Raw genomic sequence first — 14,824 nt, 5'->3', positions numbered from 1 at the left:
CTTCTAGCAACACTTTTGCATGAACACACTTTCCCAGCTGTGATGCTTAACAGTAGTAGGGAGATAAATCACTAACAACCCTCTCACAAAATTAAAATTTTTGCCAGTGCAGACTTTCAGGTTAGCTAAGGCCATCAGTTTTGACTTGGGAAACTACTGACAAAGAGGAAAGTACCACCAGAGATACAGTGACTAACAGGTTTTTATCAGAAAAACAAAGATCAAATTTCAGTGCTGTTTGTTGAAAGCCTTGGGTGATAAAAGAAGGAAATTTCTGGGTATGTGTCAACAACTGAAACAAGTAGCTGCCTATATGAGGCTGCCTGTTTGTTCACTCCATTTTATCTGAATATGAAATGATTCTCTTGCTGTCTTGCCAAGGCAGTGATACCTGTTTAAAAACCCTGTTGAGGTGAAGACTGAAGGGCTCCTGCTGCTCTGGAAGCCAGGCAGGCATCAGGAGATGGGGATCAGCACATATCCAGGGAAAGGCCTGAACATGAAAAGCTCAAGTCCTGAGAAAATGAAGTGCCAGGCAGTGACATAGCATCTGTACCAGAACACTGAAGTCTATAGAAAAACCTGGAATTTTAGGCAGAACCTACACTGCTCTAGAATACTTATTAAACACACCTGTGGTCCCAGACACGAAAAATGCATTTGTAGGGCTGTTCAAGATACTCACAGAGGAACAGCCAGAGGACATGAAACTCCAGAGCTATATATTGTTCTTGCTTAAACCCAAAGAGTTTTAAATATAATCTGGTCAGCAAATGTGGGATAGCCCAAATGAAGATCAAAGAGGGAAAATTTACAACTGTACCTACCCTCTGTGGCTGTCTTTCCTTAAAGTCCACTTTCTTTGCCACAACAGAAAGAAAATCAACTCCCAAATTTTACTCAGTGTCCTATCTTCTACAGACCATCCACCCCCATCACTGTACATTCAAATGCACTGTGCTTATTCTTGGCCTGTAAATACAGACCAGAATATTCTGTTGTTTGTCCTATTTATTTAATGCCTTGGCTGAAGGGAACACCTAACTTTAAAGTAGAAAGGAATGCTCTGCTGTTTTTCACCAAGCTCTCTGAAAACACTAGCTGGCTCTGACAAACTCCAAACAGAGGAGTTCCTACCTGTCTGCTTCCAAACCATGTGACACTGAACCTGGACAGAGGTCAGAAAGTAGAGACCAAGGAGCTCTTGGAAAAGCAGGAAGAGGAAAGACCACAAATGGATACACACTAATGGTTCACTTTCCTTCAAGATCTTTTTCTTAAAGTACTTAACAAAAGAATCCCCTCGTGGCCAAAGATGCTGTTTACCATAAAACAATTCCAACTCAGCTCTAAGCAGGACTGCTACAAATGACCCTGAACAGAATAAAATCCTCATCATATTCATTCCTTGGCACATCTGGTGGTTGTAAGTTGAGCACATATGGTATATAATTTCAGGCAGCACTGGATTCACTCTGGATCTTCATCCCAAATGAGCAACACTCTTTTCTTGAAGACGAAGCTGTGAAAGGAAATTCACCTCCCAGGAAATTTGCTGACCTATCCATACAGGGATGGGTGGGGTTACACTTTGGGAGTGAGCAATTGCTGGCATGACAGTCCCAAAGATTGGCACTCTGCTTAGCCATGAAAGAAGTGCAGGGAATGACAGTGTAAGCTTCCTGCATGGCATCCCATCCAGTGACTCAGAGCTCTGTCAGAGGGACCACTGGAGATGAAGGTAATTCACTTTCCATTGCTCATCCCTCTGCAGGGACAGAGCCCATTCCAAGCCAATATCCTGAACTGCAGTCAATTGATTTCTAACAGCCAAACCCCCTTTGTTTAAGCCTAGTAAGAAACCACTAGAGGGAAAGCATTTAAAAGCAGGATCATAAGTATAATCCATTAGGAAACAGGCAAAAGAGCCAGAAGATGGAAAAGATCGCTGCAGTAAGGAGAGATTGTAATAAAGACACATCACCTGGGAAGTTTAACCACTTCAAATGGGGCCAGGGTAAAATCTGTCCCCAGTGTTACTGCCTGTGAGTTAGCCTGGGTTAAGTTCTGCTCCTCACATTCATTCTCCTTTTTTAAGTTGTATTTTGCTGAGGCAAAATGAAAACTCAATTGTGATTGTTTCTCCCAAGTGACTTTGTGAAACGGGAAGAAGAAGTAATGTCAAAATAAGCAAATTCACCTGCCTGTAAATTTTTGGCATGGAGATTTTTGATTGCTCAGTCTTGTGGCAGGCAAGCTGTAGTTTCTTTTGCTTATTTTGAAGTTCCTCTCACAGCAAAGCAAGAACTAATTTTTGTCATTATAAAGAGAAATTTTAAGTAATAACACAGAGTTCTGTAAGAAAAGCAGTGCTGCTATCAGCAGCCAGAGTATTGTAAGGAAGAAATCTAAGTTGTTTCTTAATCACTAGATTGTAAAAGACATATTTTTAAAATGACACACATGAAAGGCCAAGTGATCATCCCTGTGAAATCCCCTCTAGCCAAAGTTGCTCCATATGTTAAATGTAGGAGTGTCTGAGAGAGCAGCTAGTATTTCTGTTTGAAATTTAGAGTGGCAACACTCATGGGTGAAGGCCAAGCTGGAGGAAAATACAGATTTTACTAATGGTCTGAATACAGTGGGCAACTGTCTCTTGCTCAGCTCTGCCAACTGAACCTCAGCTAACCTGGAATATTTACACAGCTGTGTGGAAACACTTTGGAGTGTCTTTCTTCCACCTGCTGCTGTCCTGCTGTTGGCTCAGTCTCAGGGCTTTGCTGGTGCCATTTGACTCTGGCTACCTCAGACTGGCCACAGGCAACTTGTACAGGTCTGACAGCACCCCTGAATCTTCTCTTGCAATCCCATGTTGAATCCTGAAATAGATTCATGTCAAATAGGATAAGCACGCCTTTTCTCCAGTGAGCAGAGACCAGGGTGACATCCTAACTTGCTTATATTCTCTTCTCCTGTTTACTCGAAAAAGGAGTAACACTACTTTTTCCTAGATTTTTAAATTGAAAATTGAATTCATATTTAATTGAAAAAAAAATTAGTTCTGCCTGCTGCTTTTGTGGAAAGGACCTCTGAAAAAGCTTAAGTTTTATATTTTCTAAGATATACCCAAGAAATCCAGGAAGTACTTCAGTATGTGTATTTTTAAAGAAATTAAAACCTCAATTTTCCAGTGAAAAGAAGCACACTTCCATTTTGCCAGTAGAAGAAGCCTAAATATGCAATTCCACAAACTTAACTATTCTTTTTTTTATCACCTCTGATAGTCATGTTATGTCTGCACACTACGAGACCTAAGCAAGTAATTATGATAGTAAAAATGAGAGAAAACCTGCAGAAGCCCACTTCTCCCACCAGGAATTGCTCAACCAGCCCAACAGCTGAGCAATGTGATGGGCTCAGTGCCAGGAACTCTGGCATGCTGTCCTGCAGACTGCCAGCTGAAGTGGCTGGGAGCTGGATAGTCCCCTCTGAGCCTGCCCTCCCTTGCTCTGCCAACAACTGCATTTAGCTGCATCTCCAGGATACTGAAAGTCCACAAAGCAACTTTGTCTACCTAACTGGGTGTGAGGAAAAATGAATCAATAGGGTCAATAAAATGCTCTGCTTTTTAATCTGTATCTGACATAGCTTTTAAAGGTGCTTTGGAAACAGAACAAAATAATAGAAGATAAATGGAGAAGGGCTTGTTGACTCACTAGACCATTTGATTGTTCCAAAGCTATGGAGTCAGAGAGATGAGAGCAGCTTTATTTAAGTAACTTTGGAGCAAGAAAATGACATAATTCCTATTTGCCTCTGTAAAGGCAACTCCTGTAAGAATGAGACAGAGTTACCTTCATCATGATTCTGGTGCAATATGACCTCTGGCTGAGCATGGATAGAGTTCCCAGGGTGGAAGAAGGGTGTGAAGAGCATACGAGCTTTCCTTTGCTTCAGGATTTGCTGAAGGAGTTCATACAAAACATCACCTGAAAGACAAACAGCAGGAAAAAGGAAATGAAAATGTAAATAACTGATGAGAAGACTCATTTAGCCATCTGATGCATGAATTCATGGCTCCTGGGTGCTATTTTCATACCCAAAAATGCTAGCAGTAAAATCCTGCATTTCACTGCTATGCAAAAGTCCTCCTCTGAAAGGGGAAAAAGGCACATCACACCTCTGAGTGTGACTGTGGCAAAACATTCCCTGGCACCATAATTGTTGTATCTTTCCTCAGTGGCACATAACACCACAATATCCAGGAGACCAGTGGACTAACTGCTTATTTTGTGCCTTTTATAAATTTCATCTTGCATGGATGACCTTATTCCAACATCTACACCAAACACATAAGGTACTTGTGCATTTGGTCTGGTGTAACTGGCTGTGCATTTCAACGTGAAATTGCAGCTCACAGGACAGGAAGTCTCTTGACTTTTCATTCTGCCAGCTCTTTTGTTTGTCACGGCTCATATTACAGAGGAACAGGCTGCAACAATTACATATCATCTGAAAACCAATTAGTGAAGTTTCACTTAGGAAACCTTAGATTTTCTGGGAGAGTTTTCTCAAACACGGGGGTTTTTAGCAGTTGTTTCTATGAGATTGTAAGCTATGTACCACTTGTCCCTTGTCTCTGCAAACTGCCAATATTCTAATTTGTGGGCAACCTGAGTTTCTTGGTGTGAAACAGTTAAAGCCATACTGCTTTCCATAGTTCAGTTTCCTTTATTTTTAACATCTAGACTGCTTTTACTGTCTCAGCAGTGACTTTAGGGCATTTTTAAAAGGTGACTGCAATATCTGAAAGCCTAATTAAAAACAAAGCCTTGAGCACCCAGTTACATGAAAGTCTAAAAAGTGATTTTACCACATAATTTCCATCACTGAATGCAACAGTGGCATAATCATAAATAACTAGTGCTGTAACACTCGGAGCAATAAGGTAGCAAATTTGTACCTCTTTTGATTGGCTGGACAGACCAGTGAAAACATCCATAAAGCTGTCTGTGTTTTGGGGGTTTTTTTACCTAATGAAATAGCTGAGATTTCTGTATCACCCAGTTGCAGCAATGTTAAGATGGTGAAAAATGTTTTGTACTCTCTCCCTCCCTCCCTGGACAGCCCTGAACAGAACAATGTTGAGGCTGTGAGCCCCTTTCTTGGCAAGACTGTGGGAGTGATGCCCTTCTCCTGCTTTAACCATCAGGGGAAATGATACAGCTTTCATGTGGCCTCAGTCTGGAAAAACTTAATGCCTCTGTGGCAAACATTATTTCACAGTTCTTCAATTTCACGTACAGTTAATTCTGGGAAATGCTGAGCTAATGTCCCTTTACCTACAGTTATCTCAACTTGTAGGGACTGACTCAGATAACCTCCACAAGGTTTATTATCAGTGGGGAATACCTGGAGGGAAGGAAGAGACAAAATGCAAGGGAGGAGGCCTTTAGCTGGCTTATTTCGTTCCAAATTCAGCTTAACCTTCTGAATAAAGTGAGATTTTGCAAGTCAAAGGCTCTTCTCTGGGAACACTCTATTTCCAGCCTAGAAACATTTTTAATCCTGCTTATTTCAAGTGCCCTCATAGCACACAAGGGGAAGAATAGGAACATAACATGCAGGCAGGAAGGGGAGTTGCAGACAACATACATAAACGTGTCCCTTGCTGTCCTTGCCCACATCCCTGCTTTCAATACTCCTTTTGCTTCAAGCAGGGTTAATTTTTACACTCCAAGTGGTGTACCAGAATAAAAAAATTAAAAAAAAAAAAAAAGGAGACGTTTCTAGGCATTAGTTCTCACTAATGTATTACAGTGACAACAGACATTAATGTTTGGGCTCTTCTTCCATACAAAATTCATCCTGGATTTGAAGGACATGCTTAAAAAACTTTATATATACTAAACATAAGCAACAGTTTGTGAGGCAGATTCTGCAGGAGTATGGTTGTGGAGAGCAGCCAAGCAGGTTGGTGCAGAATCAGCCCCACAGTTTGATTATCAGCTGGATCCCAGCAGCACCAGCTGTACTACTGCACATAGCGAGCCTTGCACTGGAAGCCTCCTCACAGCAATTCTGTCACCACTTGGTCCAAGCTCTTTAATCACCTACAGTGATTGAAGTGCAAGCCTTTCTATTTAACAAGAGTACCTCGTGTGGTCACAAAAAACAAAGCTCACAACTCATATTTAAACAACCCTGACAAAGGAGGGCAGAGGCTTACTCTGACTGTATGACTGGAGCACACAGACCACAGGGGATACAAATACAGGCAGGCAACACACACATTTCTAAATCTCCTTTGTGAATAAATGAAGACATAATTTGAGCAATAGGCAGGCTGATTCACACACCTGTCTGTGCTGTGCTGAGGGCTGGACTCCAGCACATGTGAGAATATGGTAAAGTAAAGCAAAACCCACAGGGGCTGTTAAACAGAGGCAAAGTCCCCAAGGAAGGAGTTTTGCAGTCACTTTTAGCAGCACCTCAGCCAAGACAACTGGGAGGCAAAATGCTAATATAGGCTGCTTAAAGAGGCTGGAGCACTTGATTGACTTGCTGCTGTAGCTGGGTCTGTGAACAGATAAGCCTTTACAGGAAGAGCTGGAAGTCACAAAATGCTGCCAGTGCAGCTTGCTTTCTGGGAGCTCTGCAGGGAGTTTTAACTATAAACGGGTTGGATGTTTGGGGTTGAATTTGCATTCATATATGCCTACAACTCAGGCATATCAGGATTTCCTTCTCTTTGTCCTTTTGGTCCTTGCCTCATACAAGTGTCTCTGTCCTCCCTTTCCCCTCCCTTTCCCAGTCCACCTCAGCTAAGGTGACCATTTCCTCCTCTGACCCGCTCCAGCTTTTGCTGCAGCTTCCTCTCTCTTTGCAATGACAGCTTCTGTAAGTAATCCTCACCTGAATGAGGGGACCTGTATCGAAAGTCCTCTTTGGTCAGGAGCAGCAGAGCTTTGCCGTTCATCTCGAAGGTGCTGCTCTCAATGGGCCTCAAGGAAAACTCCTTCTCTGCCCACCGGAGCCACTGGGCCACATCTTCCCTGCTCCAGTAAACTGGCTGCAAACCTGGGCAGAAAGAGAGCACAGTTCTGTTACCAAACTGAGGCAAGGCACAGGAACACAGGCAGACATCACTGAATCCCCAATTCTCTCCCCACACCATAACCTACAGTCTAAGGGGAAAGGGAAGGACAGCAATGCCATGTTGGTACAGGATTACTCCAAGCACTGGGCTGCGAAATACTTTTGGCACTTTGGTTTATCTGTGACATACTGAGAACCAAGAACTGACTCAGCAGCCTGAAGAAAGGTCATAGGACATTATTTCATTCCAGGTTTCCACTGTGCAAAAGGATTTTCCTCCACGTGCTCCTTCTGATGTGCAGAGCAAGCAGCAGGAAAAGTCCTTGGTGTCATCCATCCCTGGTGCGCACATCCTCTCTTCCTTTTATAGAAAGCTCTCTCTTCACACCCCTTGTACATTCATGGATCAAGAATAATGAAAAGTTGTCAAAGGTAAGACAGCCATGGCTTCTCTCCAAGTGGCTGGGGTGGGGTCTGTAAGGAAGAGCAGCTTGAATACAGCCCCTGTAACAGAGTGATTACCAGCACATGTATTGTTGAGAGAGGTGTATTCACACAGGCCCACCCCTTCTCCAGGTGCCATTATGTGAGCAGGTGCCATTCCCACACTGGAGAGGAAAGCCAGGGCCAAGACTGTGCCACCTTTGGCACTCCTTTAGCCTGTGTTTCCTGTATAGCAATCAAATATTACCACTGTAACTAGGTCCATGTAAGAGGGTAGACCATTTTTTAGTAAAATAGTAGGGATATTTGGTTTGGGGACAGATTTTCCAAGGTGCCAAGGAGAATCTGGCACTCCCTTTCTGTCAGCCAGCTCGTACAGTTTATACAGCCTAGGCTATTGTGTTTACTCACAGAGGCCCAACCACATTACTATCAAAGACATTTTGCCTGCTACCTTTATTGGGCCCAGAGAAAGAAGCTTGGGAGGTATGACAACCCAATATCTGTTCTACACACAAATTTAAAATAGCTTCCTTCCCCTGGAGAGAAGGAAGCACAGTGAAGAGCTGTTTATACCCAAGTTGAGAGATTATCTCCAATCCAATGGGCGATAAAAGCTTTATTTTCCTTTCCCCCTTGTGAGATGACTCATTGTTTGACTTGCTACAAAGCTTACCCACTGTGCATAGGAACATAAAATTTGCCATATCTGATCAGATCTCTGGTACACAGCCTCTGGCAGGAGCCAGTACCTTATGCTTCAGAGGAAGAAAAACCTCCCTTCCTTATATTGCACCTGGCTGACTGTACACTGCACATGGGAAGAAATTTCCTTCCTGGCACACCATCCTCTGAGATCTGATTACCCTCCTCCTACCAAGCACTAAAAGAAGCCTGAGAGAGTTGTACCACTCTTGTTTTGGTTTGGTTTTTACTTCTTTAACAGATAGGCAACCCTTTTATTTCTGTTTTAGCAAGAGGTAACATGAAGTGAATTGCATTCTGCTGCTTTGCCAGATTCCCAGACAACGGCTTTGGAAAGTCCCAGAGCCACAGCTGCATACAGAACTGAATCTCTGTCAGAAGAGGAATTGAGATTGTGCCTGAGAAAGGGTCAGAGCTGGCCTAAGGAAGGGATGCCTGCCTGGCGTACCAAGAATTTCCATTAGCTCTCAACTGTAGCATACTATTGTACTACAGAAACAAGTAGTAGCCTTTAATTATTTATGAAGCAAATTCTCTTCCCCCTATGAATTAGGGTCTGCTTGAGGTCAGAGTTTTCTGCAGGACCTTTATTTTTGAAGGGACTGGGGTGAGGTGTAGATTTGCTCAGAGACATGGAAACTGTCATCTCAAATGCCAGAGAGAGGCTCATCTTCTGATGAATTAAGGGCTATTCCTGCAGAAAATACACTCCAGACCCCAGGCTGTTGCTGTAGCTAGAAGAGAAAGGTGAGACATGATGCAGGCAGACCACAACATATGAAAGGGTTTTACAAGACCATCTGAGGAGTGCTCGAAATGCTTGTGTGTGATTTCTTTTTCCTCCCTCTCTGCCATGCCATGCAAGCAATAAAGTGGCCAAAGGAGAGCTGTTGTGTGGAAATCTAACTGGCCTCCTGATGTGTACTTCACCTGATGAGGCGTTAAACAAAAGAGAACATCACTGTGAAAATCAGGCTGACTAGGACAGACTTATACCACAACTTCACCATGAGGTGTGTGCTCCCTTACAGATAACAATGTAATAAATAAATCACTCCCTGTACAAACACAGATCAACACTTCCCACCTGCAGGTGACACTACATTTTTGCCTTCTGTTCAATTAGTACAGAAGTACTGTGTCCAAAGAGAGCTTTAGATTGATGAGTGCTAGACCCAGAACATGCAGATAAGTTACACAGACTGGGACAAGCCCCAGGAGCTGTGCTGGCAGCTCTGAAACAGACCCAACACTTCACACTGCAAATGAGGTCTCTGCTGGGTTTCAGTAGCACCTCTGAAACTTGTGAGAAAAGCTCCAAAGTAATATGACCTAGGACCACTTGGCTTGAAATTACTGAGAAATCAGCAAGCAGCCAGTCTAATTCAGTTTGGCTATGGCTAAACTGAGTGGGTGGATGTGCCACATCACTCCACCCCTGGGGTGATCCCATAATTAAAATGCTTACATTGTGTTTGGAAAACATAAGGTGCCATAAAATAAGTAAACTGCTTTTCCCTAGATGGATTTCTTATTCTCTCACTTCCCTCCCTTGCTGCCCTGCTGATTTCCCAGGAAGTTAAGTTTCTCAAAAAAAACATGCCCCCACCACATGCCCATTTGTTTTGTGAGGCTGAACCAGTTCAGTCACAGGAGGCTTTTCTAGGGGTGCACAGCAGTGTTGTTAAAAAGTGCTTCAGAAACTGTCACTCAAAAAACAATTCTTTGATGAGCAGTACAGCATCTACTAAACTTGGATGCCACCTTCTTTGACCCTTCTTAAGGAGAAGTAGTTGGTTTTGTGAAAACAAGGTCATGAGATGGTTGGCTTTGCAGCTGAAGGGATTTTACAGCACAGTGTACACTGCTATCAGTAGGTAATGAAAATGCTTTCCTGTACTGTCCATGGAAGAAAACCTAATCCCACTTATACTATTTTTCTTCCTTGGATGCTGTTTCTTATTTTCCTCTCTCCATCTTCTTTTATTGTCAAGCCCACAGTGGAGGAAAATGGGCTCTTTTTATCTCTCTGCTTTTATTCTCTGCAGAAGCTAACAGCACTGTCTTTAACTAACAAAGATATTTACCAAGGAGAATAAAGTGAGGAAAACAAGAGCTGTGTTGCAAAACAAGGGCAGAGTTTTGCCTGTTGAACTGACTGCTGAAATCAGGGTGAAGTTTTTGCTGCTTTCACTAGGTGCAGATCAGACATTGGGGACGCTGCCTTTCTCCCAGCCTGCCCTCTTGGTGGCCATGGACTTCCCAGGGTGAATTTTGACCTAAGAGTCAGACCTGGCTCTGCTCCCATCTCTGCCTTTGCACCTCTGCTTGAAATCTGGCAGGCAGTCCCCATCATGGTCTCTCTATCTGTGTAGTGCAAAAATAAACAACAACAAAAACTTCCTGAACTCAACAGCTGAAAGCAGGTTAGACAAAGCTGTGCAAACCATCAAAATCTGGATCTATGAGAGCCAACATATTCTCTGTCTTCTGTCAGTTTCCAAGCACCACCTCCAGTAGAGTAAAACAGTAATTTACTGACATGTTTATAAACTGACAGCTTTAGATGCATTAAACAGGGAGCAAAATCCGTGCTCACCTTTCTAACGCTGCAGGCTGATGCACTGGTGTCTTAACAGATTATCTACTTCTACAGCATACTCCTCACCTGAAGTCCTGGTTCTCACACCTGCTACTCTGGTGACCTTATAAATGATGAGGAGGATCAATTCTCACACTGCAGGGCACAAGCTGGTAACCAGCCTGAGTGCAGAAGAAATCCACTTTGCTCCTTTCTATTCTCAAGCAGCAAAGCAAAGTACAATGGAGAGGGACTGATGGGGTAGTTTACACTTTGAAGAAGCCAGTAAACCTGTTAAGCACCAACAGACATGGGCACAAACAGGAATGTACTGGTCTGTTGGACAGTTTAGGCTGACGGTCTCTGAAGAGTTCACTTCTGACAGAGAGCCCCTCAGGAAACTGAAGCATGGTCAGGCTTTGAGGACAGAAAAACAGAGCGCTCTGCTCAGGCAGTATAACCTCTGCACTTAGAACTACACAGCCAGCAATATTTTCACCTGACCACAAACTTCTGGAGGGGTTACAATTTTGTTTTTCGAAGAAATGTAGCCAACTTTAAATCATGCAAAGCACTTGCACTCAGCAACCCCTTCTTTGGTTTGGAAGACAGAGTATGCATTTTACAGTATGAGTTGCTGTGTTCAGTGAATGCAACAGATACACCTAAAATGTGAAGTATAATGTACCACAGGCTGTTTTCACCTTGACTAATTTTGGAACAATCTGAGGACACAAATCCAATGCAAAATGTGATGCACTGTACCACCGAGAGCTGCTGCTCTGCTTTAGTTTCGAGATGAGGACACAGGCACAGGACAGCACGCACATGGAAAACAGCATTCACAGCAAGTTCTGTCTCACTTTTTGTTCCACTTCAGCTATGCTCTCCATCCTCCCCCTGGCAGGCAGGATGATGGTGTGAGAAGGGGCTGAAGACAGACCTCTCATTTATCCCTGCTTTCTGCAGGGTAGACAGAATTGTTCACACTCCCACGCCAAAAACTACTTAGCATGGTTGGGCAAACAGCAAAGGGCCAGTGCATGCAAATCAGCAGCTGGTTTCCAAACACCCAGGGACAGATGCATCATCACTGGCATCATCAGAGAAGCCAGCTCAAGTCTCTAGCTACTGTGACCCTTTAGTGGGAAAATGATGCTGGAGAAGTTCAGAACACTTGAATGTCTCCTATCAAGTAACTCTTTAGAAACTGATGCTCTCTTTCTTTGTTATTGATTAACAAAAATTTTCCTTGTTAGCTGTAAAGCATAATATATGCCTCTGCCTGTGATGGTGTATGTCAAGCAGGAGAGGTGGATGAGGTTGTGTTTTGGTCTTAATTTCTGTATAAAGGCAACACAGGTTCTGCCAGAGGAACATTTTAAAGTCCCTTCCGGTCTCACATCTTTGTTTGGAATGCTGGACTACCAAAATGCAGAGAGGTGTCACAGTGCTTCGCCAGCTAACATCCAAAATGCTCTGAAGTGCAAATTGCTGCACAGCTGCTGCAAAGATACTATTTCAACATTGCCAGGGTGCTGTGTGTGCTGCTCTCTGGTTCCCTGTTTGGAGACCCTGATTGTTGCTGCAGACCAGGGGCCCTGTTCTGGTACGTGCTTGGACATGAGAGAACCACCACCACCACCACCCTGCTGCCCAGCAGGGCAGTGCTGAGCTCAACAGCAGCGTGGGATCATGCTGAAGGCCTTTCCAAACTGAGGCAGCAATTCTGTGCTTTCTCTGCTGGGGCTGCTGCATCCATCTCTGAACCCAAGTGACTTCCCCAAAGCACCCAGCACCCACAGGCTGCTCTTCAGAACTATCACTTCTGTGGAAGTTAAGGCAGGAAGGGCAAAGATCTTGCTTTCTCAGGAAGTCTTTCCAGTTCCTCAGAGGTAACAGAAATCTGTGGCATGCCTAGTTATTCCCATGCAGATGGAGAGAGTAATGAGGTGCCCTCAGGGACCGTTCTGGGGTTAGCATTCATGTGGGAGATGCAGCCCTGCCACAGGGTAACTCCTGCACTGCTGGTGGTCTGTGCACTTGCTGTTAGGAGTAGGGGACAGAAATCTGTGTGCAGTGATGTGCCTGACCACTTGCTCTTTGCAGCAGGTGCCCCTTGACCCAGGCAGTGGAGAAGCTGTGGCCATTCATTGCTGTTGGCTTGCAGGGACTGCCTCATCCTACAGCAGAGAGCTGGCTCTGCACTTCCCAGGCCCAGAGATAAGCCAAGGTAGAAAATGGAGAAAAGGTTAATCCTGGCTAATCCTCAGAGAGAATTATGTGGGAGGTGAGTATGAAGTGGTAGAAAGGAAATGCATGGCAGCAGATAAAAATGCCCCTTTACAGGTCTTGTTGAGGAAAAAAAATGATTGGATAGGGAACACAGGAGTTGTGGCAGGAAAAGAGACCACAAGTGAGGCTTGCACATTCTTTAAGAAGGTCTGAAAGCGCCTGTAATCGGAATGACAAGGCTTTCAGGAATCTCCTACACTGCTGGGAACAGAGGGCAAAACAGCTTTTTCAGTAGTAATCTGAAATAAAAGGCAGAGGCTTATTTCTCCTGGTGTCCTGTTGAACAAGGAATTAGAGGTAGAGCACAAGTGCAGGTAATGCTCTGTGCACTGTCCCTGCTCTGGGGCCTCCATGTGTGCAGACATCTGCAGAAACCAACCCAGCAAAGCTCTGCCATGGGTTTCTGCCATGCTGACTTTGCTGGTGTGGTGCCCTGTGACCCAGCCCTTCTCCTCTCACTGTCTCTACAGAGACTCTGGGAAGCTGACACATCTGAATCCCTCAGGGCTTCGGGGTCATAAAATAAATAAAATCACTTTCCTAATGCAGCCTTTGGAAAGTCTGTAAGAAACATATTGATTGGAAAATGCTCGATTAGAACGAGCTCTCATACAGGGAAATAAATCTTTTCAATTGCCCACACCCTGTGCCAAGCTCAGCTTCCTGGAAGCAACTATGGCCCTTTCTGGAACTGAGGTGAAAATCCCATGTTCCATCACCTCGCCTGACCTGCTGACATTACACATGGTTTGCATTTGCTGATCAAATGCACAAGCAGGACTCTAAATCAGCTTGCTGGGCTGAGACAGCTCACTGATTAATGATGGCAGATGAAGTCACTGATACAAAACCCCACAAAATTTGAAGCCACACTACAGAATTCAAAATGAAGAATATATTCTTTCTCACTCTATGCCCAAGCCCTTTTCTATGTAGAGACAAGTCAGTAAATGAAGTAACTCTCTCAGACAAAATTACTCAACTATGTCTAAGACCCCCAGCTCCAGCAAGTCAGAAAAGTCCCCAAACACTGCTGACCAATTCCTGAAGTCCGTGGAGTTGTACCTGATGTCAGACTAAAGCTCCCAGTGCAACCCCAGTGGTTTAATGTGGCCAGCTGTGCTGTGTTTTTTATAACTGAGATCCACATTTGACCCACAGCAGCCACTAGGTCTCCCTTCTGTCTCCACTGCATCATCCAGAGTGAACCTATAGAATAAGTGGATATCAGGATGTCCTCTGTGAGCTGCTCCACTTTGGGATTAGTCAGAAACAGAAAATATTACAATGACAGGCAATTTGAGGCCTGAAACAGAATTCACCCAGGCCAGGACAAACCAGTCAGGATAATGCTGCTGGTTTGTGTGTTGAAGTTGGATTTTAGGTTCTGAAAGGGAAAAGCTACCAAAGAAGTGAGCAACCACAGAGGTGATGAAAAGACCAGTGGGTTTTCTAGGCACTCATTCCATCAGCCATGTCCAAGAGCTTTTAAGAACTCTGCAGACGGCTCCAGCTTCCTTTCACGTTGTTTGCAAAGCCTTCCCTAGAAGCCTGACAAGAGCTTTCCTTCCAGGGCAGGGTGAAGGCTGGCTTTTTCCATCTGGGCAGCACATTCAGAGAAGGCCAGAGTGCAGCAGGGGTCAGTGAGCCATGGACAGCAGGGCACTGCCTGGCTCCCACAGCTGCCCCAGCATGGCATTC

The 14,824-nt window shown here is 44.2% G+C and overlaps 1 protein-coding gene across 1 annotated transcript in view; it reads right to left on the bottom strand.

Annotated features, from left to right (window-relative positions):
* ETV6 (ETS variant transcription factor 6) overlaps nucleotides 1–14,824 on the bottom strand; it is a 93,937-nt gene that overhangs the window by 20,680 nt on the left and 58,433 nt on the right. Inside the window, exons 3-4 of the mRNA XM_005421081.3 lie at nucleotides 6,916–7,080; nucleotides 3,855–3,989 (exon numbers count right to left, since the gene is read on the bottom strand). Coding sequence (XP_005421138.1) covers nucleotides 3,855–3,989; nucleotides 6,916–7,080 — 300 coding nt within the window. The remainder of the gene's footprint in view (nucleotides 1–3,854; nucleotides 3,990–6,915; nucleotides 7,081–14,824) is intronic.

Source organism: Geospiza fortis, unplaced genomic scaffold (assembly GCF_000277835.1).
Source record: "Geospiza fortis unplaced genomic scaffold, GeoFor_1.0 scaffold10, whole genome shotgun sequence".
Taxonomy (NCBI): Eukaryota; Metazoa; Chordata; class Aves; order Passeriformes; family Thraupidae; genus Geospiza; species Geospiza fortis.
This window is presented reverse-complemented; position numbering and strand designations above follow the sequence as displayed.